The sequence below is a fragment of the Gossypium arboreum genome, chromosome 6, assembly GCF_025698485.1.
Source record: "Gossypium arboreum isolate Shixiya-1 chromosome 6, ASM2569848v2, whole genome shotgun sequence".
NCBI lineage: Eukaryota > Viridiplantae > Streptophyta > Magnoliopsida > Malvales > Malvaceae > Gossypium > Gossypium arboreum.
In genome coordinates, this window is record NC_069075.1 from 12,375,957 (window position 1) to 12,401,541 (window position 25,585).

The 25,585-nt window shown below is 31.7% G+C and overlaps 1 protein-coding gene across 1 annotated transcript; it reads left to right on the top strand.

Annotated features, from left to right (window-relative positions):
- The first annotated feature begins 4,592 nt into the window (after positions 1-4,592).
- LOC108485671 (homeobox protein SBH1-like) lies at positions 4,593-9,238 on the top strand. Its single transcript, XM_017789527.2, has 4 exons — positions 4,593-5,911; positions 6,304-6,547; positions 8,353-8,597; positions 8,831-9,238. The coding sequence occupies exons 1-4, from the start codon at positions 5,531-5,533 to the stop codon at positions 9,032-9,034; spliced, it is 1,074 nt and encodes a 357-aa protein (XP_017645016.1). The 5' UTR covers positions 4,593-5,530; the 3' UTR covers positions 9,035-9,238.
- Positions 9,239-25,585: the final 16,347 nt, after the last annotated feature.

The window sequence follows — 25,585 nt, forward strand, 5'->3', positions numbered from 1 at the left end:
CATATATATATACCTATTATATGAAAAGTCTGAATTTTTAACAAAAAGAGAGAAATTTGAATTTGAGATGTTACAAAAAAAAAAAAACCATTGATTACACTATCTATTTTTAACACGATAGACCGAACTATTTATGCAGAGGTATATGTTAGTAGTTTATAATGTTGGTATGTAGTAATATTTTTTATCTAAAAAATTAACTAATTATAATTATTAACGGATAGATCATGTGTTGAAAAGACATAACTTTTGTATGTAAAGTTATTATATAAAAACATAACTTTATGTAAAATTACTTATAAAACATTACAACCTTATAAAAGATATCTTATTAAAAGATACATCCATATAAAAAGTATCTTATGAAAAGATACACCTATTGAATGATTATATAAATAACTTTTCTGTTAATCATTTTCATTATTTTACTTGGAGTGTTGAGGGTTTTGTTGTATTTTAAAAAGAATTTCCATACCTTAAAGCCATCATATTTTAGTAACTTCATTTTTATTTTTCTTGTTTCAAGGTTATGATCTATTTTCTAACAATATACCCATGTTCTAAATATTCTTTGCATCAAATCGAATATGACATTTAGGGCTCAAGTTAAATTAAAGCTAATATAATGGCTTAGTTGATATGATATTAAGGAGGCGATACACTGAATGTAATATTACTTTTAGTAATATGATAAGATTGCGGGAACGTAATACTACTCAACATACTACTAAGTATGTTATATTATCTTTTATGATTTATTTGGTTGAAATGTAAGATTTTGTTGCAAGAATGTCCACTTATCCCTCTTCACATTTGAAGAAAATCCTATAAATCCTTTGAGATCTATTTACTAAGGAATTTTTAAAATAAATATATATACCCTTATTGTTATTTATCCATGTTTTCTATTTAGTTTATTTATTTTCCTATTTTTACAAGATAATAAAAATTGTTTACATATTGAAGTGGTATAAAATTAAATATATTTGAATTATTTTATAAATAATTATATATGTTTTAAAATTTACATTTAATTCATTTATATATTAAAATTGAGATGAATTAATTAATTTTTATTTAAAATTAATTAAACATCATTAATTAAAAGATTCTGATCAAAAATAATTTGATTAGAACATAAAATTAAAAAAACTAAAGAAAAATTCATCTCAAAGTTAATATTATAAATAATTAAAATTAAAATTTTAACATGTATTTTCATAATAAATTATTAAAATAAACAAAATATTAAAAAAGATAAAAACAAAATATAATCATCATTAATAACAATTTTTACATAATAACTTACAATTAATTAAACCTTAACTTAATAGTAAGATTAAGGCCCTAAGATCTCATGTTCATGTCTCACTCTATGTAAATCATAGGCGAGTTCTTAGTTTATATTTATTATGATTTATATTTCACTATATGTGGACTTTGTATAGTTTTATTCGGGTATAAGTCATATGTTAGTTATCGGTTTGGCCATACTTTATAATGATTAAATTTGATTATAGTTATTTGGATGTAGTTCTTTATAATTGTAATTGTGACTGTACATATAACATTAAAAAATATTTACATATATTAATTTAAAAATACATTATGTTTAACATATGATAATATTAGAATATGGTGCAATTTATAACATAAATTAATAATAATTAATACATTTTTATAGGTATTAGATTTTTATTATTTTAATTAAAATGATTGGATATAAAGATTAAAAATTAAAAATAAATATAATAATTAATTAATAAATGGTAAAGTTGTTTTTAATTTAAAATTCATTTGAAAATTAAACCCTAAAAGGTAAATGAATCGGACGACGGGTAAGTAGATTTTTGAATATATTTTTCGTACCTAAATTGTTCTTTTCATAAAATTTATTTTAGCATGTATAAATAGAAAATTTGAAATAATTTCAAACGTTATTAGAATGCAAATTATTTCTTTCCTGTAGATGAATTTTGAAATTTACAATAAAATTAACAAAATAACATATATTTCTCAAAATATATATTAGAATTTATTTTTAAAATAATTGTATTTTGAAATAAAAATTGTGATAAGTATACATATTATTAATTCCAATGTGACGTAATACCTATTAAAAGTAGAAGTATTAGGCAGTGAAGTTACTTGTCATATTTGAGTTGGCAATTTAATGAAGTAAAATCTTTGGATTAGTTAATGTGTTGATATTTTGAAAATGTTATGGTATCTATAAAAACCAATTCGCGACTATTAAAGATTAGATTGGATTGGATTCGAATGAATCAAGATAACCCTTGCTTTAAGGAGATTTAATCGAGATTGTGCTGCTGATTTTAAGAGATCATATCTTCGACATATTGTGCTTTTAATTGTTTATATTGTAATAGCTATTTTCCAAGAGTTGCTTCGTATTCATTTAAATTCTATATTATCAAGTCGAAATTGATATATTCTTGGAGGTTTGTCTAGGTTATGTATGAGAGCATATTGAGAGCATTTGTATTCGTTCATTGAGGAACTTTTTTTGTGACAGTGCAAACTGTTTTGTAAAACTTGTGTGTTTACTACCCAAATTCTAATGCGATGATTTGGAGGTGAGTGTTCTAGCATTTAGGTACAAATGTGAGATTTCTATACTTGGGAAGTAATAGAGTGTGATTCACTTGTTGTACTGTGAATTAAAGATAGTAAAATTACTCATGGAGTTAATCTTCACAGACATAGGGAAACCTAACTATGTAAACAAAGTCTTGGCATTTTTTGTTTTTGTTTGCATAGTTTTTGGCGTTGTCAAGCCATAATGACAGTTGCAATCAAGCACTTCCATTAGCCACTTTGATATTCAATAAACAACAACGGTAGGTAGCCACGATAAGTATTAATATAACTGAATCTAATTCATTTGATAAAAAAGATAACAAATGTGTTGTTTGATAAACTAAAAAGTTAAGCGTTGAAAATTAAAGTACGAAATTTATAGTACAATATTTTATAACTGTTGAATTTACATTATAAAATTGCTTGTTATGTTAGCAAAAATTAAATACTAAAAATAATTATATCATTTGATAATAATAAATCTTACTTTTTATTGAAAGTTACTTATTTCTTAGTTTAATATTATTAATATTATTTTGGGAGTTTTGGATAAAAATTATATATAATAAATTGAACATTTCTTTTTATTAACAAAAGTAAATAGAAATTTGATTTTGAATATTGTTTTTAAAAATAAAATCAACTTATTTTTTAATATTAAGTGATAAGTATCTATTTATTTTTTCAACACTTTAAAAAAACAAACTGAATTAAGTGAAAATTTATTACGATAACCAAACACATATAAAAAAATCAATGATTTATTAATCACAAACTAAGGTTATGTTTGATTAAATGAAAAATTAAGATATAATAAACCAAAATTATAAAAAAAGAAAAAATTGTAATAAAATCAATAATACCTTAAGGGTGCATCTAGTTAGTCAAATATAAGATTTTGATAATAAAATTAAGGGATGTAAGATTACGAGATGAAATGTTGGATATTTTATATTACTTTATTGGATTCATTTAGCTAGAATGAAATATTTTAATGTTTGATTAATAGAATGTAAAATCATCTAAAAGTATATTTTACTAATTATTATTATAAAATTTATTCTTCTTGAAAAGTTTAATTCATTCGATTTTTAACTCTCAACTTTCATAAATTTGTGATAAATTATTGTAATTTTTATTTTTATTGTAATTATTATAATAATTCATGAAAAGTTATTGCTTCACCGCTCATAATTTGTAAATCATACTTATAAATTTTAATTATAATCATAATTAAGATATTGATAAAAAATCATTAAATTAAATATAATAATTATAACTTTAAAATATGGCATCTTCATATTGTTTCACCGTTAGGAGAATGAGAGTTTTTTAATTAGACTTCAATTTTATTTAAAAAAAGAGGAAATTGATTAAAATAATAAAAGCAGAGTAAATTTGTTCAAAATTTAAGATTACGTTTATAATCTGAGTTAACTTAATAATAAGTGATATTAATATTATTCTTATATTATGATATTTTGACATTCTTTAAGAATATAAAATTACGGGATGTTGGAATGTTGACATTTTAAACATTGTAATATCATATTGAAATATAAAATTATAGGATAAAATGTTATCTTTGAATCAAATGCATCCTAATAATTTTACATTACATGAGAAATATGAAATATTGAAATTAACACGTATATTACCAAAAGATAGTTGGAAATGTAAATCTACCTACTTAAGATAATTTTTCAAAATCCAGATAGTTGAATGCAATTATAGAATATTACATTACCATAATAGATATAAATTTCCTTAAATTAAATATCATTTCATACTTTTTATAACATTTAAATTTAGTCAATTAAATCTTAACTCGATTTGTATAACTACTGTAACTAATAAAAAAAACACGAGTTTAAATGTTAAAACGTATTATTTTCTTATTTATAAATTAAAATAATAATAGAATCTATAATAAAATTATTAAAAAGAAAGTAAAACTGAAAAGAGTACGTACACTACATAACACAACATTTACATAAAATAAAAGAAAGTTGAAGAAGGAGAAGGAGAAGAGGAGTTTAATGAATTGATGATTTCGTGGCCCATAAAAACCTTTTCCCACTAGTTTGCCTTATAGTCTTCCTCGATTTGATCGTTTCATCCCTCTATTGTTGTATTATTATTATTTATCGGTTTCCTTTTTGTAATATATGGAGTAAACGATAAGATAACAAATTATAAACGTCTAATCTCCCTCACTTATCTGTTTTTTTCTCTTTGTAGTTTGCCAGTAAAATGGCAGTGCATCAGTTAGCGGTGCAAGAAAAGAGGGGAGAGTTTTCATCGGGAAGGTAAAGCTTTGCATATCCCCAGCCACAGGCAGTCAGCCACCAGTACTGCCTCAAACACACCCCCACTATTTCCCCCACACCTGCTTAATAGTAGAGCCATGAGATTTGAAGTTCTTTCAATGCCTTATTTTCTTTCTGCATAGCCCGCGTGCGTTCTGCAAACACACCAAACCCCCTTCCCCTTCCTTTTTTCTGTTTTTCTTTTCTTCCAAACAAGTGCAAAAGAAGCTCGAGAGACAGAGAGGATTTTGTAGTAGAAAGTGAGAATTAATGCTCTCTGCTAATGACTAGGAAGATCAACAAACAAACTCCCATTTTCCAAAGGAAATCTGAGCAGGCTTTGCCAGGTTAGCCCCAGAGAGTAAAATCCCACATTTTTCTCAAACTCCACTACCTCCTGCTGCTGCTGCTATCACTATTTAGGAGTTCCTATGAAAAGCCTGTTGTTTGTAGCATAAATCTCGGGAGAGTTGTAGAGATATTAACAATCTTTAGGGCAAAAAAATAGATTGCGTAGGAAAGAGAAGAGAGAGAAAATGGGTTGTGTTATTATATAGCAAAGCCCTTGAGGGAACAAACTAGAGGTGGAAACGAAAAGAAAGATAAGATAGTGAGAGATAATGGAAGGTGGTTCCAGTAGCACTTCTTGCATGATGGCTTTTGGACACAATAGTAATGGACTGTGTCCCATGACGATGATGCATCATCCCATGACTTCTCATCTTCATCCTCAACATCAACATCATCATCATCATCCTAATTCTGGCTCAAGCTCCTTATTTCTTCCCCAACCTCCCACCAACAATCAAGATCAGAACCACAATAGCAGCAGTGGATCCTCTATGATTCTAGACGATCAACACAACACCACCACCAGCAACAACAACAATACCGGATGTTATTTCATGGAGAGCAACGATGGAAGCTCTTCTGTCAAGGCTAAGATTATGGCTCATCCTCACTACCACCGTCTCTTAGCTGCCTATGTTAATTGTCAAAAGGTGAAAAACTTAAAAAAAAGAAAAAAAAAAAAAGCTATACTGATTTGACTTAGGGACCTGCTACCCAATTGCCCCATTAAACGCTCCCCTTTCCAAATCTTTCTCATCGCTATATCCCTCTAGTTTCGAAAACAGGCTTTAATGCTTGTGCCATTGAACAATTTTTGGCTTATGAGGGGACTTCATTTTGCAACTATTAACACAAACTAGTTTCTCATTTGTTTTGTTTGACTGCATCTAAATTTTTTTTTTTTGTGTTGAAAGTGAGAGGTCATTTAAGTCTTCCTGAGTAATAAATACGTAAGATGGAGACATGAGTTTTTAAGTTTTTCCCTAATAATTATGAAGATATATATATATTTTCCCTTTCTAACGGAAACAAAACCAAGCAGGTAGGAGCGCCACCTGAAATGGTGGCTAGGTTAGAGGAAGCATGCGCATCTGCCGCCACTATGGGTCCTACTAGGACGGGGTGCATAGGCGAAGATCCTGCACTAGATCAGTTCATGGAAGCTTATTGTGAGATGCTGACTAAGTACGAGCAAGAACTCACTAAACCCTTCAAGGAAGCCATGCTTTTCCTCCAAAGGGTCGAGTGTCAGTTCAAAGCCCTCACCGTTTCCTCTCCAAATCCTGGTGATAACCTCTCTCTCTCTCTCCTCCCTCCCTCCCTCCCTCCTTCCTTTGTCTTTGTAAACTGTGCTAATACCATATTAAATTTAAAACCAACATGCATGTCTATAGATCTTGGGACATGTAGCTTTATTAATTATCAAAACAATATATGCATTATGTTCTCCAAATTTTTGGTACACCTTGTGAAGTCATGTCGTTTGCTAGATACGGGACACTTTTTTTTTTCCTCCTTTTCGAAGTTCAACCTTAGAAGGAAAGCTTTGTCAACATATGCTAGGAAGATGTCTTGTTTCGTTATGTAACTATGCTAGAAAAATAAGACCTTTGGCCAACAACAGGTTAACTTAGGTTTGGTATGTTGAAGATTGTAGAGTGAAGGAATATCTGGGGCAACGAACTACACTACTACCTAGTTTGGTTGCTAAGTCTTCTGAAAATGGAATAACAATGGAAACTATATATGCTGCACTGCTTGCTAGGGCTAGCCTACATCATGTTGTGAGGAAAGGTACTATAGTACTTAGAAGACTGAAATTATAACTATGCAGTCTATGCTGTCAAAGAGATTGAACAATACTTGTTTTTAGAAGAATTTAAGGTTTTGATCAAACTAGGGCTATAGATGGATTAGAGGCTTTAGTTTGGGGAATCAAAACCCTAGATTTGGGGTTCATTTGGAAGGGTTTTGCAAAGTGTCAAGGGACTGATACTTATTTTAACGGGTCGGGTATAGGGGTTGCCCAAGGATAGAGCCAGGGACAGGTGTCAGCTGAAGACTTGATTCCCATTTTGTGGCGCTTCTCAAAAGAATTTGATATTCAGAGGCTTGCTGCACTTGCCTTGAGTGATGGAACTCATTAAATTTGAAGCTTTTTAATCCATTGAGGCAGTTAATCATACTGGTTTCTATATATTATAAGATATTGTACTTAACGGGCCTTTAATTCCTAAGTTTATATAGAAATTATTATCCCCAAGAAATTGAAATGGATCATCCTTTAGTTCCTATAAATTAATTTCAGCAGTTTCTAGTTCATTTTCTGGTCCTAATTTTCAGGTTTCAATACACAACTTCATTTTTTAATGATTTAATGTTTTCTTCATGGTATATGGTATACCATTTCTGCCGTTGTCATGATCAACGTGTTGGCATCATGAAATTCCGGCTCCTGATTGTATGTTCAGTTCACCCACGTTCATTTGCTTTTATTATTTTCGACTGTCATTTAGGTTTTCTACAAATTAATCAAGCATTTGGGTTAAGTTCTTTAATTAGCATTTAGATACATCATACATTGCATCTACTAGTGGTTTGGGGTAGGTGTTCTTTCCTGTTTTCTTTTTTCTCTTGGCATATTAGAAGTTAGGGTTGCTTCATCTCATGAAATGTCTGATAATAACATTGTAGGAGGCATTAATATGAAACTCCATGAGACCATGGTCTTTGGTTTTCCGAAGTAGTGATTGAGGCATTGCATTATGGTGAGTCAAACTTGACTTTAGGGTGTATTCAGATTGCTATCATCTGAAATCTTATAAGGATCCCCGTCTCAAGATATGAAGTTTGACTTAACAGAAATTAGATCAGTTATATGATTCTCCCTTCTTTTTGTGTTGGTTCTCGAGAACAAGTGCCCTTAGCTTTAGAGAAAGCATGGCCAAATTCGGTTTAGAGACATCTGATGGACAGAAGTCTACTCAAAAGCATCTTAGGTCTTGACATGTGTTTTACATGATGCACACATTGATTCGGTACTAGGAGACATTTTCTTTTTGAAATTGCCTACTAATTCATTCTCTTTCAGCTTGTGGAGAGGGTGTCGACAGGAATGCATTATCCGAGGAAGATGTTGATGTGAACAACAATTTCATTGATCCCCTTGCAGAAGATCGAGAACTTAAAGGTCAGCTTCTGCGGAAGTACAGTGGATATTTAGGCAGTCTGAAGCAGGAGTTTATGAAGAAGAGGAAGAAAGGGAAGTTGCCTAAGGAAGCCAGGCAACAGTTGCTGGATTGGTGGAGTCGACATTACAAATGGCCTTACCCGTCGGTAAGTACATATTGCAGAACTTTGCAAACTCGAAATGCATGCTTCGGCACATACTACTATTTGTGAGGAACCAGTCTACTTGCTTCTTAATTCATGCCTTGGTAAAATATTACTCACTGCTTGCATTCAATGCAGTCTTGGGGGAATATATATTTTTCCTATGGTTCATTGTAAATCTGCAATTTATCTGCTAACCGTTGATCTATCTCTGACCAAACCGAAATTTCTAACAGGAGTCGCAAAAGCTCGCCTTGGCAGAGTCAACTGGTCTGGATCAGAAGCAGATAAACAACTGGTTCATTAATCAAAGGAAAAGGCACTGGAAACCATCTGAAGATATGCAGTTTGTGGTAATGGATGCTGCCCATCCACACTATTATATGGACAATGTTTTGGGCAATCCCTTCCCTATGGATCTCTCTCCAACGCTTCTCTAAAGAAAAAAATGTATGTGCTTCTATATTGCTGCTGCATTTACATGCAAAGCTGTCATATAATGTATTTGATGGAAGTATATTTATAGCATCGTATGATCGTATGCATGCATACCTCGTGTATGCGGTTCTAGGCTATTTATTATATATTATTAAGCTGCGACTGTTAAAATCTAATATATATATATATATGTGTGTTTGATTTTTGTTTTTGTTTTCCATGGGAGGGGTAAATTGCTTCAAGAGAAATGTACTGTTGACATCGAACATGTTATTTTAGTTTAATCTGTTAACATTAATGCCATTGCCATGTTTGTAGCTCTTTTATTGTTTGTGTTTGAACTTTTTTTTTTTTACTTTTTAATCTCTATGTGTTTGATTTTTCCAGAAACTTTTTAAAAATAAATTAAAAGCTTTATTGAATATATTTTGATTCCTAAGACAAGTTTTTGAGGTAATATAAAAATATTTTTAATGAAAAGAGATAAAAGACCCAAAGCATGAAATTAGAACATTTATTTTACTTGGTAAACCTACGTTCTTCTCCTCTCCAGGTTGCCTTCGAGCTTCCAGCCTTCCACCTTAACAACTTGATTTATTTTATTAGTGGATTTTGAGTTATTCTTTCTTCATCTTCATTTATTTTCCTTTTCTTGAATTTGAAGTCAAAGAAAGGTAGAGCTTGTTATATTATTCACTCTAAAAGCTTTTATGATCAACACATTTTTGCATCAAGGATTAGGTTTTTTGGTTGCTCATCCAAGATTTGCTTTTGGATCTGTTGTTGTGCCTGAGTTTGGGTTCAGTTTAGAATTTGTTTTTGTTTTCTTATTTCATTTGGGTTTGAGGCTTTTAATTTTTATTAGTTTTTGGATTGAGGCCTGCTAGGGTTGGATTTTTTAATTTTGGGTTTAGGGATTTGAGAAATAGCTATTTGTGATTCAATCGTGATTCGATTCAGTCTTTAGTTCAAATAGTTTAACTACTTTCTCCAAATTGATATACTAATCGGTTCGGTTTAAATAACCATAGAAAATGGACATATTACATAATCATACTTTTTACTATTTAATCTTCATTGTTTTGATCTCTGCAAAATTGATATAAATAAAGTAATTATATTACAAATACACTTAATAAAGTAATTATATTACAAATACACTAGATATAATATAAATGCTTGTACTTCTTTTGCAATAATACCTCTTTTATATAGCATAATCTTCGTGTAAATTTCCTTTTGTATTAAAAATAATATTGAAATTTGAAATTATAAAGAACATAAATTATAATATTAAATTAAAAATAAAAAAGGTAAATTGACATATAGCAATCATAATTTTCATGATAAATAAGAAAGACGTCTACACGAAATTAATAAATACATATAATATTAATGATTAAAATAATGGTCGAACAAAAACGGTTTTTTTCTAACCTTTATCTCATATGTTTTCAACTTCATGTAAAATGTGAACCTGCATTTATATTGCTTAAAAAGGAGTGTGCAACTGATGGTCGAAGTGGCAATGGGAGGGGACATTTCGTATGGTATTGCGATAAACAAAAAAAAAATAAACATAAAATTGATGTTCACTAAATTAACTATAGTTACGACTAAAGCAAGCGCACTTATCAAACAATAGTATAGTTATGGTGAGTAGGAAATGTCGTATTCACGAGGATTAAAAGTACTAGTAATTACCGTTTTTTTTATTATTTAGTCGACAAATTGGAGTGATTGTTTTTAAATTAAAATTACTAAACTAATCTAACTAAGAACGTAATAGAGAATGAAATAGGAAAATAATCAAAGATAACTAATGAGATAGACAATACCCAGGAAAGAATCTACCTAGAGTTCACCTATTATTATGAATCTAAATTAAATAATTTATTCACTTGTATCTTGATCCGTAGAAATCCCTACATTATATTAATATATCTTTCGTCGAGAGTAAGAACAACTAATTTTAGGTTGATTTATGTCGTCCTATTTCTAGGATTGCATGCAACTCCACTCAATTATGCTAGATCTACTCTTAAATAGGGACTTTTGCTCCACTGAAATAACCACATTAAATTTGAATTAATATTTCAAAAATATTAAAACAAGAAATAAACATACATAATTGAGAACAATATTAAGTATTTATCGCGTAAATCAGAAATCAAATAATAAGATTCATCATAGGTTCCATCTTCCTTAGGTATTTAGGGAATTTAGTTCATAATCCTGAATAGAAACATCTCAAAGTTAGGATAACAACAAGACATAAAGAAACTCAATAAAACTTCAAAGAAAATTAAATAGAGATCTTCGATCTTGAAGGAGATCCGCTTCTGAGTTGATTCCGATGGCTTTCTTCGAGTGTTCTCTTCAATCTTCTATGAGTGCCTTCTTAGGTCTTCTTCTAATTGGTGTTTATAAACTTTAGAATGCTCAGAAAGCCTAAAAATTGAGTTTTTTTTGTGTATTTGGGAAGCAGGGTGCGATATTGATATGGGTTGACACACAGGCATGTGGCCAGCTCGTGTGGATCCTGGAAAGAGCTCTATTTGTTCGGTTTTGACTTATTTTTCAATCCTTTCGCTCCCAAATGCTCTCCTAAGTATAAAAACATGAATTTAAAGGATTATGAGCATCAAATTCACTAATTTACACAATTAATCATCCAAAAACGCATGAAGAATGAGATTAGAATATGTTACTTTTATAGCTTGTCAAATATCCCCACACTTAAGCGTTTGCTTGTCCTCAAGCAAAATCCTCAACTCACATTAAAAATAATATTTCTCAACTTGTAATTCCCATAAATAATGTCTCAAAATAATCCATAAATAAATAATCCATAAATAATCATGCATTGGCAATTCAACTAAAAGAGCATTAAAGTCTCAAACTCAAGCTAAAATTTTTAAACACGAAAACATAGGTGTTTATCCTTATCTAAGTAATTACCTTTAATTCAAAATTGACAAGAACCGACGTCCTCACTAAAGATTCACTCAAATCACTCAAAGTGTTTAAGGTTCAAGAATAAGCACTCAATAGTCAAATATGAAAAGTCATTACCATAGGCTTGCATGAAAATCAAATCTCCACCACTATAAAATGATATGATACACAAATCAAAAGGTATTTAAGAGGTTGTAATGGGGCTTAGGTTAAAGGTGTGGAGAAAGGCCGAAAAAGATGGTTAAAATCGAGATCGAATTGATAAATTACCAAACTAGAAAAATAACAAATACTGAATTAAAAACAAGTGCATAAATCAAGAACTATTCAAGAATAAGAAAACGAGCTTCTTTTCAAAATATGAATTTAACTATTCAAGCTCATAGAACTAAATAATAAACAAAATGTAAATATATATTTTTTCGATTTCTTTTTTTTTTCGATTTTTTTAACAATAAGAAATAATTCAGCAAATCAAACAAAAGAGCATAGTTAGGCAACTAACCAAATCAAATCTCGACAAAAAGGGAGTCAATAAAATGGGAAAAACTCTCAACGAATAAAAAATGAGTTATGAGTTAACATTAATGGGTAATTTAAGAAACTGTGTGTTAGGCTCAACGGGGTTTACTAAGAGTTAGTTATGTGGGTAGGCTTTTTATGGGATAAGTGGGTTAAAACCTAAGTGCCTTTATCATCTCAGTGTATCAAATCAAAATGTGTGGTCTCGACATGTATAACCGATGCAAGTTCCAGAATAACAAATCAAATTGACACACTCATAACCAATAATAAAATGAGTAAGAAAAAAGTATGCTCTAAAGGCTTAAAATCTCACAAAAAAATCATGGTTTTTGATGTCAACTTTGTAAATCTCAAACTCCAAGATAATACTTCAATTTAGAGAAACAACCTAAAATTTTAATTTTTGAAACATAGCCTATCGTGCTTGATTCTCTCATGTCTTCCAGTTTAAATTAACCAATACACAATTATCTATAAATTAATCCAAAACACATCAATAAAAATCTCAAATTGATAAAAAATCATTCTAATAGAAGTATGAGAAAATTACTTAAACACAAAACATAATTCAGGGATTTTCTAATAATTATATAAATAACCTCCCCACACTTAAGATGTACATTGATAAACCGTAATTTATACATATTTTATCCCAGGCTTAACACATTTATGGATGATTTCTCCTCAGATTTGGTGAATTCGATGCTCCTAATCCTTTAATTTCATGTTTTATACTTAGATGAGCATAAGAGAGTAAAAAGAATGAAAAACGGGCAAAAAATAGAGAAAATAGGCCAACGTGGGAAATCAACATGGCCTGGACTTCCTTACACTAGTAGACCACATGCCCGTGTCTATTCAACAGACTCGAACACAGGTTGAAGCACTTACACACGGGCGTGTCCCTGTCGAGCCCAAGTCTTGTCCTATTCGAAAAAGGCCATTCTTGAGGTTTTTGAAGCATTCTAAAGCCTATATAAACACCCAAGGAGGCACCTGAAAGCGACACACAGAGTAGGAGGCAAGGAATTACTCAAAGAAAGTCGGTTGATCCATCTCAGAAGTCGGATTATCCTTCAAGACTGAAGATTTCCCTTTAATTTCCCTTTAGGAGTTTTTGGGTTTTCTTTATGTTTTGTTATCATTATTCTTTTGAGGTGTTTTCTTTTACACTTATGAACTAAATCTCCTAAATACCTAAGGGGAATGAAACCTAAGACGAATCTTGTTATTATTTTCTGAATTATATGATAAATATTTGACTTGTTTTTAATTATGAGTTCTTAGTTCTTACTTTAATATTCCAGGATATTGATTCAAGTATTGATGTGCTTATTCAGAGGAGCAAAAGTCCCTGTCTAAGAGTAGATCTAGCATAATTAAGCGGAGTTGATTGCACCCCTAGACATAGGGCGACATAATTTTGCCAGATTAGGATGAAACCTAATAAGGGAATCCATAAATTGAGTTAATACAACACTAGGGGTTTTAATTAGAAAGAGATTTCAATTAATCAACCTAGGGTTAGACGTTGTTAGTCTCGAGAGAGATAATAATATAACTTAGGGATTCCTACGGAACAAGTCAAGTGAATAAATCGTCTGATTCAGAGTCAAAGAACAAGTGAAGTCTAGGTGGAATTTCCCTTGGGTATTTTCCAAATCAATCAGTTTTTCCCAAAAGTATTTCCCCAATTTTCTTCCTCTGCATTCTTAATTTAGTTAATTAATTTAGATAAAATAAACCCCTTTATTTTTTAGGCTAGATAATAAAAAGAGAGTTAATACCAGTACTTTTAGTTCCTTTGGGTTCGATATCCCAGTCTTGCTATAAACTATACTACTGTTCGATAGGTGCACTTGTCTTCATCGTGATAATAGTTAGTTTTTAAGTACGGTCAATTATAAGTTCAAAACTTATCACAATTTGTTCAATCAAGTTTTTGGCGCCATTGCCGGGGAACTAAAAATATTAGGAACGTTTAATTTTTATTACTTTAGCCATTTATTTTATTGCAATTTAAATTTTATTTTATTTTTGTTAATTTTACTAAATTTTCTTTTATTTTCTTCTAACAGGTTTTTATAGTTTATGACTAGAAGAAACCCGCTAGGACCATTACTTTTTGATAGTGAGATAGAACACACAGCTCGTAGAAACCGAAGAGAAATTAGGCGAAGCCTACGTGACATAGAGGAAGGACAAGAGGACTGTAATAGGCCCAATTCGCCCGGCCCATACATAAAACCAAAATAAAAATAAAGTAAAAAATAAATTAATTGTCCTAAGCACATTCACGAATAAAGGCCCAAATTTATTAATAGTCCAAGTCCTTTAAATAAAGCCCAATTTCCAACCCAAATAAAATAAGCCCGATTGGCCCAAAGACATTTGGAGTCTCTGGAAGCCTCTTGCTGCTGACCTCAAAGATCTTCTTCATCGCTCCATACAACATTAGAACTCGAGAAAGAAGAAAATAAGAATAATCGAATCCAAGAATCGTATAATGGAAAAAGAAAATAATTTTGGATTTCTTTGTTATTTCATTAGATTTGGCTATAAAAGCCGAAGGAAAATACTGTAAAAGGGGGGATTATCTTCTTCTTTTCCTAGAAAGGGATCCGCATATTGAAAAAGCAATAGGAAAAACCAAAAGAGGTGATTCAAGTTTGCAGTTTCTTTCTTTTAATTTTGGAGATCTTGTTTTTTTCTTTTGAAATACTTTTTTTTCCTTTTCTATTCTCTTATATTTTGCATGAATCGAGTAAAGAAAGGGGGGTACTTACCTCTGGCCTCTGATTGCATCTCTTCTGCGCATGGTCGGCCATCAAGCTTGATGGTGGTTCGGCGATGTCCCCGAATTGAATCCCTAAAATTTGACTTGCTATTTGTGAAAATGGCAGATTGCCATTCTTTTTTTTCTTCTTTCAATTTTGACTCCAAAATGTCGGGGGCGGGGGGGTGAGATCCGCGCGTCAACCAATTTTCCCTCTTATCCTACATTGATTTGTTTTTCAGCCTTGATTCTGTTTGTTTGTTTTTACATTTTCCCTGTGATTTACGCACTGCTACAATTTGGTACTTGTTTAAATGCCATGTTTCAAAGCTTGGGATATTTGTATTTTAGATCCTTGACCATTGGTGCATGTTTCATCTTAGTTTAATCTTTGGTTTTATTAATTTTATTTGTTTATAGATCGTCCTCTTAATCTTATTTTTATTTCAATCAAGTTTTTATTTACTTATTTATGCTTTTATTCATTTTATTTAAGATTTTATTATTTGTTTTTAAAATTATCTTAACATAGTTTTAAATATTACTTTAACTTGTTATTTCTTTCATTTGTATAATTGCTTCTTGAAATTGTTTGGTTATGTTAATATACCTTTGCTTTAAAAATTTAATTGATATTGATCTAAAATAATTTTATACATTGTTATTATATTGTTGGTGAATTTTACGTGTATATATATATATATATATATATTATATGTTGATATGTTGATATATATTCTTTTAACTCTAAATATAATTTATTTCTTTTAAGTATTTTATTGAAATCGAACATTATTTTATATTATTATTCTTGTATATATATTTATTTATATCAAGTTTTCACCTTATATATTATTAATCCTATGTTATTTTATACATATAATTTTTATTTTTTTAAATCTACTTGTATACGTAATTATTTTTTAAATCTATTGCAAATATAATTTATGATAAAATTAATTTAATCTTATAATTCACATTTTAATTCCATGTTATCTTAGCATACAATTGTTTCTAAAATTTATTCATATGTAAATAACTCATATTAAATTATTTTTTATTATAGCCCACGTTATCGATTTCATATTAATATTTTTTATGTATATATATTTTCCTCTTTTAAATTTATTTATGTGTATAATATATTTCTTTTAAGAATCATATTTTAAATCATATAATTTATTTATTGTATATCTTGTCATATTTTATTATCCTTATACATGTACTATTTATATGTTTCATCAATCCAAATTAATTTATTACATGTAAAATTATGTTATATATTATTTATTTTAAAATTTCCTTTATAAATATAGCTTTATGAATATACACCATTAAATTTACGTATTTTGTAAATATAGTTTTTTACCTTTTGTGTGAATGATTAGATTTTTTTAAGATTAGTTACATGTATAATTACTTATTTTTTATATACATTATTAATTTCATGACATCTTTTACCAATAATTATTTCCAAATTTATTTATGCATGTTTTTCAAATTTGCTATGTACATTATATCTTATCATGTGTTGTATTTATCTTTTATATTCTATATATTATTTAAGTTATTATGCACATTGTAAATCTCTAAATGAAATTGCGTTTAAAGTATTTTACACATTATTCGATTCAATTGTTTTATTCTATAATATTATTTTAAATAAATCTCTATTTTTTATACAAGTTTGTCAACTTATAATATGTGTTAATTAATTCGCCAATTTTAAAAAAATCCTATAATATACTAAGTTCTAATTCCATTGCATTTTGTACATATTTTATGGATAATTTTATATTATGTCATGTGAATTATTGTTGTATATCATTTTTATTGATTGTTCATCATCCATAATTAAGAATTTGTCACATTTTACTTAGAATAACTGTACATAATTGTGGATTTGTTAATTGTGACTTGTTGTGACTTATATTTCATGTTCATAAATTCTTACCCATGCAAACGTTTTGATACAATTCAATAAGCATTACATTTTAATGGATAAACGCGTTTTGAGCAAATTTCTAATTTTCTTTATCATTTAAAAATTCAAATAAGGTAATATCTAATATTTGGGAATCCGGAAAATTATGCTCAATCGTCTCGGGTATGATTTTTCTATGAACTAAATATTTGGATAATCTTTTTATAATTTTAGTGTACGAATTTTCAAAAGTCAAAAATCAATTGTATTTAAAGGTATAAAGGATCATATCTAATCGTACTGGGTATGATACTGCGTATCTTTGAAACAAGAGATTTTTTACCACTAATTTGAACTTTTCATGCATTTTAAAAATAATCATACTTTGAAAATATTCTCTTTAAAGAAAAACCTTTTGATATAGGGACAGCATCAAATCAATTTGGCACCAATTTTTGGGCCTAATGAGGGTGCTAACCTTTCCTCATACGTAACCGGCTCCCGAATCCATTTTTAAAATTTTTGTGGACCAGAATTGTTTTAAAATGTTTTATTAGGTGATCCAACCACACCTAAACAAAAGGTTGGTGGCGACTCCACATTTTTGGTTTCAAAAGTCGATCCCCATTGTTTTAAAAAATAAAAAAGGGTTTCGACAGCTTGGCGACTCCACTGGGGATTGAGCAAAGAGAGTCAGGCCATAAAATTGATTGTTTGCTGTCCTTTTGTCAAAAAATAAAAATAAAAATTTGAAGATCATGATTCTTTTAATTGCATTTATTAGCATGATTGTAGTGGTACAAGTTTGGTAGAATAATATGGCATTGCATTGCATGACCGTTGTGGTTATACCTATTAAGTGGGAGTAAGAAACTATGCTTTCGTGGGGTTATCACCTCCGTATGGGCTAGTGGATTGCTTCCGGGATACATCCGTACCTATGATTTCGTGATATTTTCATATCCGTATGGTCATAGAGAAATGTATTCCCCTGAATCGAACCCGATTCATATAAGCCTATAATGGGTGAGAATTGAGGAATCTACTGGTTCAGGTACCCTTTCTCTAGAACCGAACCACATATAGTGAACCTTGAGAATCCACCTTACGTAGAACCTTGCCCAAATTTAGTGGTCACCTGAATAGGTACTTTATTTGATATTTATTTCACTTGTACTAACGTGTTTTGTTTTTGTTTTGTTTATAATTGCATTGCATTACATCATCATAGAAAGGAGGTGTTGATTCATATTTGATTGCTAAATAGAATAGTTTGTCATAAGAAAACGAATTTCCTGATGAAGTGGATTATAATACGGTTGTCTAAATTGACGGGAGAAGGCTGATAGTTTGTGGAGAAAAAACAAGTCTTTACCTGAAGATTCAAGCCGATAAAGAGTGTTCGAGAGTTGTCGGATCTCGATTTTTTCGTAAGGGAGCTAATCAACATCGTGAGGGTATTGAGTCGTGCCCTGGATCAAGCTAAGAAGAGCTAGTAGAGGCATTTATTGGAGGCTTGCGGAATTTGGATTTTACGAAGAAAGGGATCGGTGCCTTCGCTTGGAATATGAAAGCAAGGCCTCATATGTAATCCGTTTTATGTAAAGGAATTTGTTTTCTAGAAAAAGTTGTTCTAATGGAATTAAATTGAAAATCAACATCTTTCTTTCTTTTGCATCCATCCCATGCATTTGCATTACATTGCATCATTTCATCATTTGCATTAAATTTTCATAAAAAGGTTCCTAATTAGTTGAAATCATTTTAGGTAAATTGGGAACCAACAAAAATTTACCAGCCAAGCATCGTTACGGTACCCGTGCTAAGACAAAAGATATGGACCAAAGATTGGAAAGACTTGAACAACTTCAAAGAGAGATGCAAGACCAGTTACAAATACAGATGCAAGAGCAACTGGCGAAGTTTAGGCAGGATATGAGAGATCTGGTTTTATAGTCTTAAAGGAACCTGATAAACCAGTTGTCTCAATTGTTGACAAAAGGGCTTGAAGAAAGGAAAAGTTCCATGATCAATACTGGGAAAGACAATGAGGACCCTCCGGGTTTTACCCCGGTAAGTGCTCAGACTTATCCGCAAGGTGTACCTATTGTCAAAACTCAGAAATATTAGGCTGGTGCCTCGACACTAGTGGATTACCCGATAGGCCCAAGCTCCCATCTGGATGGCAACCTAACCAATCTTGAAGTTCCTGATGAAATGGAAAAAGCAGAGAAGGAATTGCCAATACAACTTGAGGATCGGTATAGAAGGTTGGAGGAAAAATTGAAAGCAATGGAGAATGTTGACTTCTACTGTGGGATTGACACTAAGGATTTAAGTTTGGTCCCTGATCTAGTACTCCCACCAAGGTTTAAGATTCCAGAGTTTGAAAAGTACAATGGGACCAGTTGTCCTGAAGCTCACATCATAATGTTCTGTCGAAGGATGACAGGGTATGTTAACAACGACCAATTATTAATTTATTGCTTCCAAAGCAGTCTGATCGAGTCAGCAGCTAAATGGTACAATCAATTGAGTCGTGTTAAAATTCATTCATGGAAGGACTTAGCACAGGCTTTTATGAAGCAGTATAGCCATGTAACAGACATGGCACCCGACAGAATTACCCTACAAAGTATGGAAAAGAAGCGAAACGAGAGCTTTAGGTAATATGCCCAAAAATGGAGAGAGGTAGCAACACAAGTCCAACCGCCTCTTTTGGAGAAGGAGACTACGATCCTTTTCATTAATACTTTGAAAGCCCCGTTCATTGATTATATGTTGGGAAGCGCTACTCTGAGCTTTTCAGATATAGTAATGTCTGGTGAGATGATTGAATATGCGATAAGAAATGGGAAAATAGATATGGGAGAAGGTGCCAAAAGGTCAACTCCGAGAAACAAGGAAAATGAAGTGAATATCGTTAGTCAACATAGGTCAGCCAAGGGTTATAACCACTAATCATCAAAGAGAATCTGGATGACATATCCAAAGAGAGGTTCAGGGAATAAAGGTTTCCAAACCTTTATGTACTTGGAAGTGTTTTAAGCAATGAGACTGTGGAAGATATCCTTGTATTTTTAGAACTGATCTAGAGTAATATTCAAAACGCACTTGTTGCTTTTAAGCCTGGGGGCAATAAGAATCCTTTTATGAAATAGGTTTGTGTCCAAAATTTTTATTTCAATAAAATTTATTCTTTTTGAATAAATATTCTTTCATTCTTTATATATTCTTTTGTTCTTTGGACTATTTTTTTTAAATATGCTTTCATCCTTCATTCACGATCATACCATACAAATAATTATCCTTGGACTTTGCCTTTGTACCTACTATAGGTCCCCAGATATCAATGATGAGCAACGCTGTAACTGACTCCCTTTTGGGGTGAGATAGGTGTTTAAGCGGATCTCAGGACTTTGAAGATGACATAGATTGTGACTTATTTCCTGATTTGTTAAGGACGGTAGAACAAGATGAAAAAACAGATCCTACTTTACGAAGGGTCAATGGACATTGTGAACAGGGGGCAAAGATTGAAACCTGAGTCACCACAGGGACAAAATGAATTGTCTTTGAGTTACTTCAAGAAATTCAAATATGTTTTCACGTGATCATGTCGAGATATATTTGAGATATTAAGATCTGGGGATGATACACAATGTCTATACAATGCCAGAAAGACACATTTTAAAGGTTTCATGGTAGCCACGCTAATCATGAGGTTTGGGTATTGTTGATCCACCATGGAAAGGGATTGCATTGGTTAAAGCCACATTCATTTCTTCACAGATTTTCTCTATATGGGACAAGGATGCTATCAGGCCATTCTCATCGATTCATCTTAGCAGTCATTGATTACTTCACGAAGAGGGTGAAGGTCGCTTCATATGTCAATATTACAAGACTAATAGTCATCAAATTCCAAAAATAAAAAAAAACACAAAAAAATAAAAAAAAAAAGAAGAAGAAAAAAGGTTGCTAATAAGTAATGTCAGAAAGGATTACTTTCAAATACAACTGCACAATGTCAAAAGTTTGCAGTCTATTCAAAGATCAGACACTATATCACAGTGTAGTAAAGGCATTCAAAAAGAAAAACAAAAGTTCAAAAATAGAAAAAAAAAGAAAAGCAAATAATAGAACAAAAGTCATAGTGAAAAATGACTGAGTCTTGTAAGGATAGGCATAAAGAAGTTATCATTTACCCTCTATGTTTATCGAACATGGGCCGAAACCTTTACCGGGGCAACACATTGATTTATAGGATTGAAACAGTTTTTGAAGACGAGGTTCTTTTTCTTCGAGTCTTGGCACAACTAAAGTTGGATGAATCAGAATGGGTTCAATCTTGATATGATCAATCAAACTTAAAAGATATCCGTCACAGTCAGATGATGCGGGCTTACGACAGAGAAGTTTATCCTCGAGAATTCCATGAGGGGAGCTTGATATTGAAGAAGATTTTTCCTATACAAAAGGACTTCAAAAGAAGAAATATGCCAAACTAAAAGGGACCTTATGTAAAGAAGGCCTGCTTTTGATTGAAAGGATTTGCCCAGTTCGGGAAATTCAAAATACAGTCAAAGTGCGTTCTATGGGAGAGGCCAAGGTGAAAACCAGCAAAGGGCGCCTTGAGACCTTGAAAAAATAATAATAATAAAATAAAAAAAGAAATAAAAAAGAAAAAATAAAAAAAGAGAAAGAATCAATCAAAAAAATTAAAAAAAAAGAAAGAAAAGGAGAGACCAAAGCGAAAACTCGCAAAGAGCGCTTTGAGACTAAAGGGGATTTGAGTTGAAAACCCGAAAAGGGCGGCTCAAATTTGGATCAAAGTGGGACATACATTAGTTTTGCGATGCCTGAATTAACAATGAAAGAAGATTGTTACGTCTTGGGGCATTGACAAAGTACTCTGGATCCCATAAACGCGTATTGAGCTCAGAATGGTCCTCAAGAAGTTGGTACAGAAAAGTTCAAGCTGCGATATCTGGGGCACCTAGCTTTACATTTTTACCCATTTTTTATTTGTTATCTTTGATTACCTTGTTCTTTTTAGGTCACGTCCTAATAGATTTCTTTCTTGGTTGCATTTTCTTGTTTGTTTCGAGCTATGTTCTCAATTAATTCCTTTCTTGTCCATGGTTATGATCTTTTTCAAGCATTTTGGCTTGAAATAATGATTTTTGGACTAATAATACTTTCATAAAGAAAGTTCCATATATTACTTTGGGGAGCTTCTAAATAATACAAGAGCCTAAAATAGGACTATTGTTTAAAACTCACCAAGCTTAAGGGTTGGAAATTTTTAAACCCAAATTGAGATTATCTCTTTGGATTTTCTGTCAAAAGATATTAATTGGTGTTATAATCTCGGCAAGAATGAGCAATGGGATTGTTCGCGAAGAAAGAAAATGGTATTCATACAGATATCAGACATATATGTTTGTTCATTATACTCAGGAAATGGTGTAACAGATTCAATTGTTTAAAGGTAATGCAAATTCTATACCTCTGAGTTGCAACAGGATGGATAGAAGAAATCAAATGATTATTCTCCTGGAGTTGCAGTGGGAAGTTCAAACTTCATGTCCCAGAAGACTACAGTGTAAGGGACTCTCAAATTACGGCGGGGCAAGCTTGCTGAGTAGAATGTGATTGTTTCTTTGGGTTTTTTGTCAAGAATACTAGCCGAACAGGATGGCAGCATAATAAATTAGTGATAGAGCCTTGGTGAATAATGAACGATGATACCTTGAGCATTTAAAAAATATCATTTAAAAAAAAAGATCATTCAAAAAAGATTATTTTCATTTTTGCATTCATATATCATTCATAACATGTTAGGAGCATTTGATTCATTTTGATCATAGCATCCTAATTATTTGACATCAGCATCACATCTAGTTAGGGGCATTTGATTCATAGCATCTTAATTATTTGACATAAGCATCACATTTAGTTAGGAGCATTTGATTCATTTTGATCATAGCATCCTAATTATTTGACATCAGCATCATCTAGTTAGGAGTATTTGATTCATTTTAATCATAGCATCCTAATTAGTTGGCATAAGTATGATACATGAAACCGAGTCTATAGGACAAGTCCAAGAGGATGATGTAGTAACATCGGTGAAGTCAAATCTTATATCCCTGAAGTTGCAGCGGAATAGATCAAAGATTACAAACCTTATCTCCCTGAAGTGGCAGTGGAGTAGGTTGAAGATTGCAGGTCTTATTTCCCTAAGCAGTAGTGGAACAGACCAAAGACGACAAACCTTATCTCCTTGAGGTTGCAGTGGAGCAGGTTGAAGTGTCAGTTGCAGTAAAGCAAATCATAACAAGTCTTATCTCCCTGAGGTTGCAGTGGAGTAGACTGAAGATTGAAGATCTTATCTCCCTAAGCAGTAGTGGAGCGGATCGAGGATGGCGAATCTTATCTCCATGTATCGGCAATGGAGCAGATTTTAGCTATTGACCTTATCTCTCTGAGGTAGCAAGAGAGCAGGTTGGCAATTGTAGTCTTATCTTCCTGAAGTAGCAAGAAAGTAGATTAAATGTGGAAGATCTTATTTCTCTCAACAGAAGCGGAGTAGATCGAAAAAGGCGAACCTTATCTCCATGTATCGGCAATGGAGTAGATTTAAGCCCCAAGATTTATTTTCTTGAAGTTGCAGCAGAACAAATTACAGATGGTGAATCTTATCTCTATGTATCGGCAATGGGGAAGAGTTTAGCCACTAGCCTTATCTCTCTGAGGTAGCAAGAGAGCAGGTTGAAGAGTGAGTCTTATCTTCCTGAGGTAGCAAGGAAACAGACTGAGAATTGAAGATTTTATCTCCCTGAGATTGCAGCGGAGAAATCTTCGCAGATGGTGAATCTTATCTCCATTTATTGGCGATGGAACAGATTTTAGCCACTGACTTTATCTCTCTGAGGTAGCAAAAGAGCAGCGATTGTAGTCTTATCAACCTGAGGTAGCAAGGAAGTAGACTGAAGATTGAAGATTGGAGGACGCAAATCTTATCTCCATGTACTGGCAATGGAGCAGATTTAAGCCTTAAGACCTTATCTCTCTGAGATAGCAAGAGAGCAGGTTGAAAATTGTAGTCTTATCTTCCTGAGGTAGCAAGGAAGCAGACCGAAGATTGAAGATCTATCTCCCTAAAGCAGTTGCGGAGCAGATTGAAGATGGCGAATCTTATCTCCATGTATTGGCAATGGAGCAGATTTAAGTCACTAATCCTATTTCCCTAAAGTTACAGTCAAGATTCAGCAAAATCGGGCAAAATTGGCCCTATTTAAAGTCTTTGCTCTATTCTCGTTACACGACAATGAGCAAAGAGGGGCAGCTGTAATATGCCCAATTCGCCCGGCCCATACATAAAACCAAAATAAAAAATAAAGTAAAAAAATAAATTAATTGTCCTAAGCCTGTTCACGAATAAAGGCCCAAATTTATTAATAGTCCAAGTCCTTTAAATAAAGCCCAATTTCCAACCCAAATAAAATAAGCCCGATTGGCCCAGCACATTTGGAGTCTCTGGAAGCCTCTTGCACTGCAGCCTCAGCATCTTCTTCACTGCTCCATACAACATTAGAACCTGCGAGAAAGAAGAAAATAAGAATAATCGAATCCAAGAATCGTATAGTGGAAAAAGAAAATAATTTTGGATTTCTTTGTTATTTCATTAGATTTGGCTATAAAAGCCGAAGGAAAATACTGTAAAAGGGGGGATTATCTTCTTCTTTTCCTAGAAAGGGATCCGCATATTGAAAAAGCAATAGGAAAAACCAAAGAGGTGATTCAAGTTTGCGCTTTCTTTCTTTTAATTTTGGAGATCTTGTTTTTTCTTTTGAAATACTTTTTTCCTTTTCTATTCTCTTATATTTTGCATGAATCGAGTAAAGAAAGGGGGTACTTACTCGCCCTCGATTGCATCTCTTCACAAGCATGGTCGGCCATCAAGCTTGATGGTGGTTCGGCGATGTCCCCGAATTGAATCCCTAAAATTTGACTTGCTATTTGTGAAAATGGCAGATTGCCATTCTTTTTTTTCTTCTTTCAATTTTGACTCCAAAATGTCGGGGGGGGGGTGAGATCCGCGCGTCAACCAATTTTCCCTCTTATCCTACATTGATTTGTTTTTCAGCCTTGATTACATTTGTTTGTTTTTACATTTTCCCTGTGATTTACGCACTGCTACAATTTGGTACTTGTTTAAATGCCATGTTTCAAAGCTTGGGATATTTGTATTTTAGATCCTTGACCATTGGTGCATGTTTCATCTTAGTTTAATCTTTGGTTTTATTAATTTTATTTGTTTATAGATCGTCCTCTTAATCTTATTTTTATTTCAATCAAGTT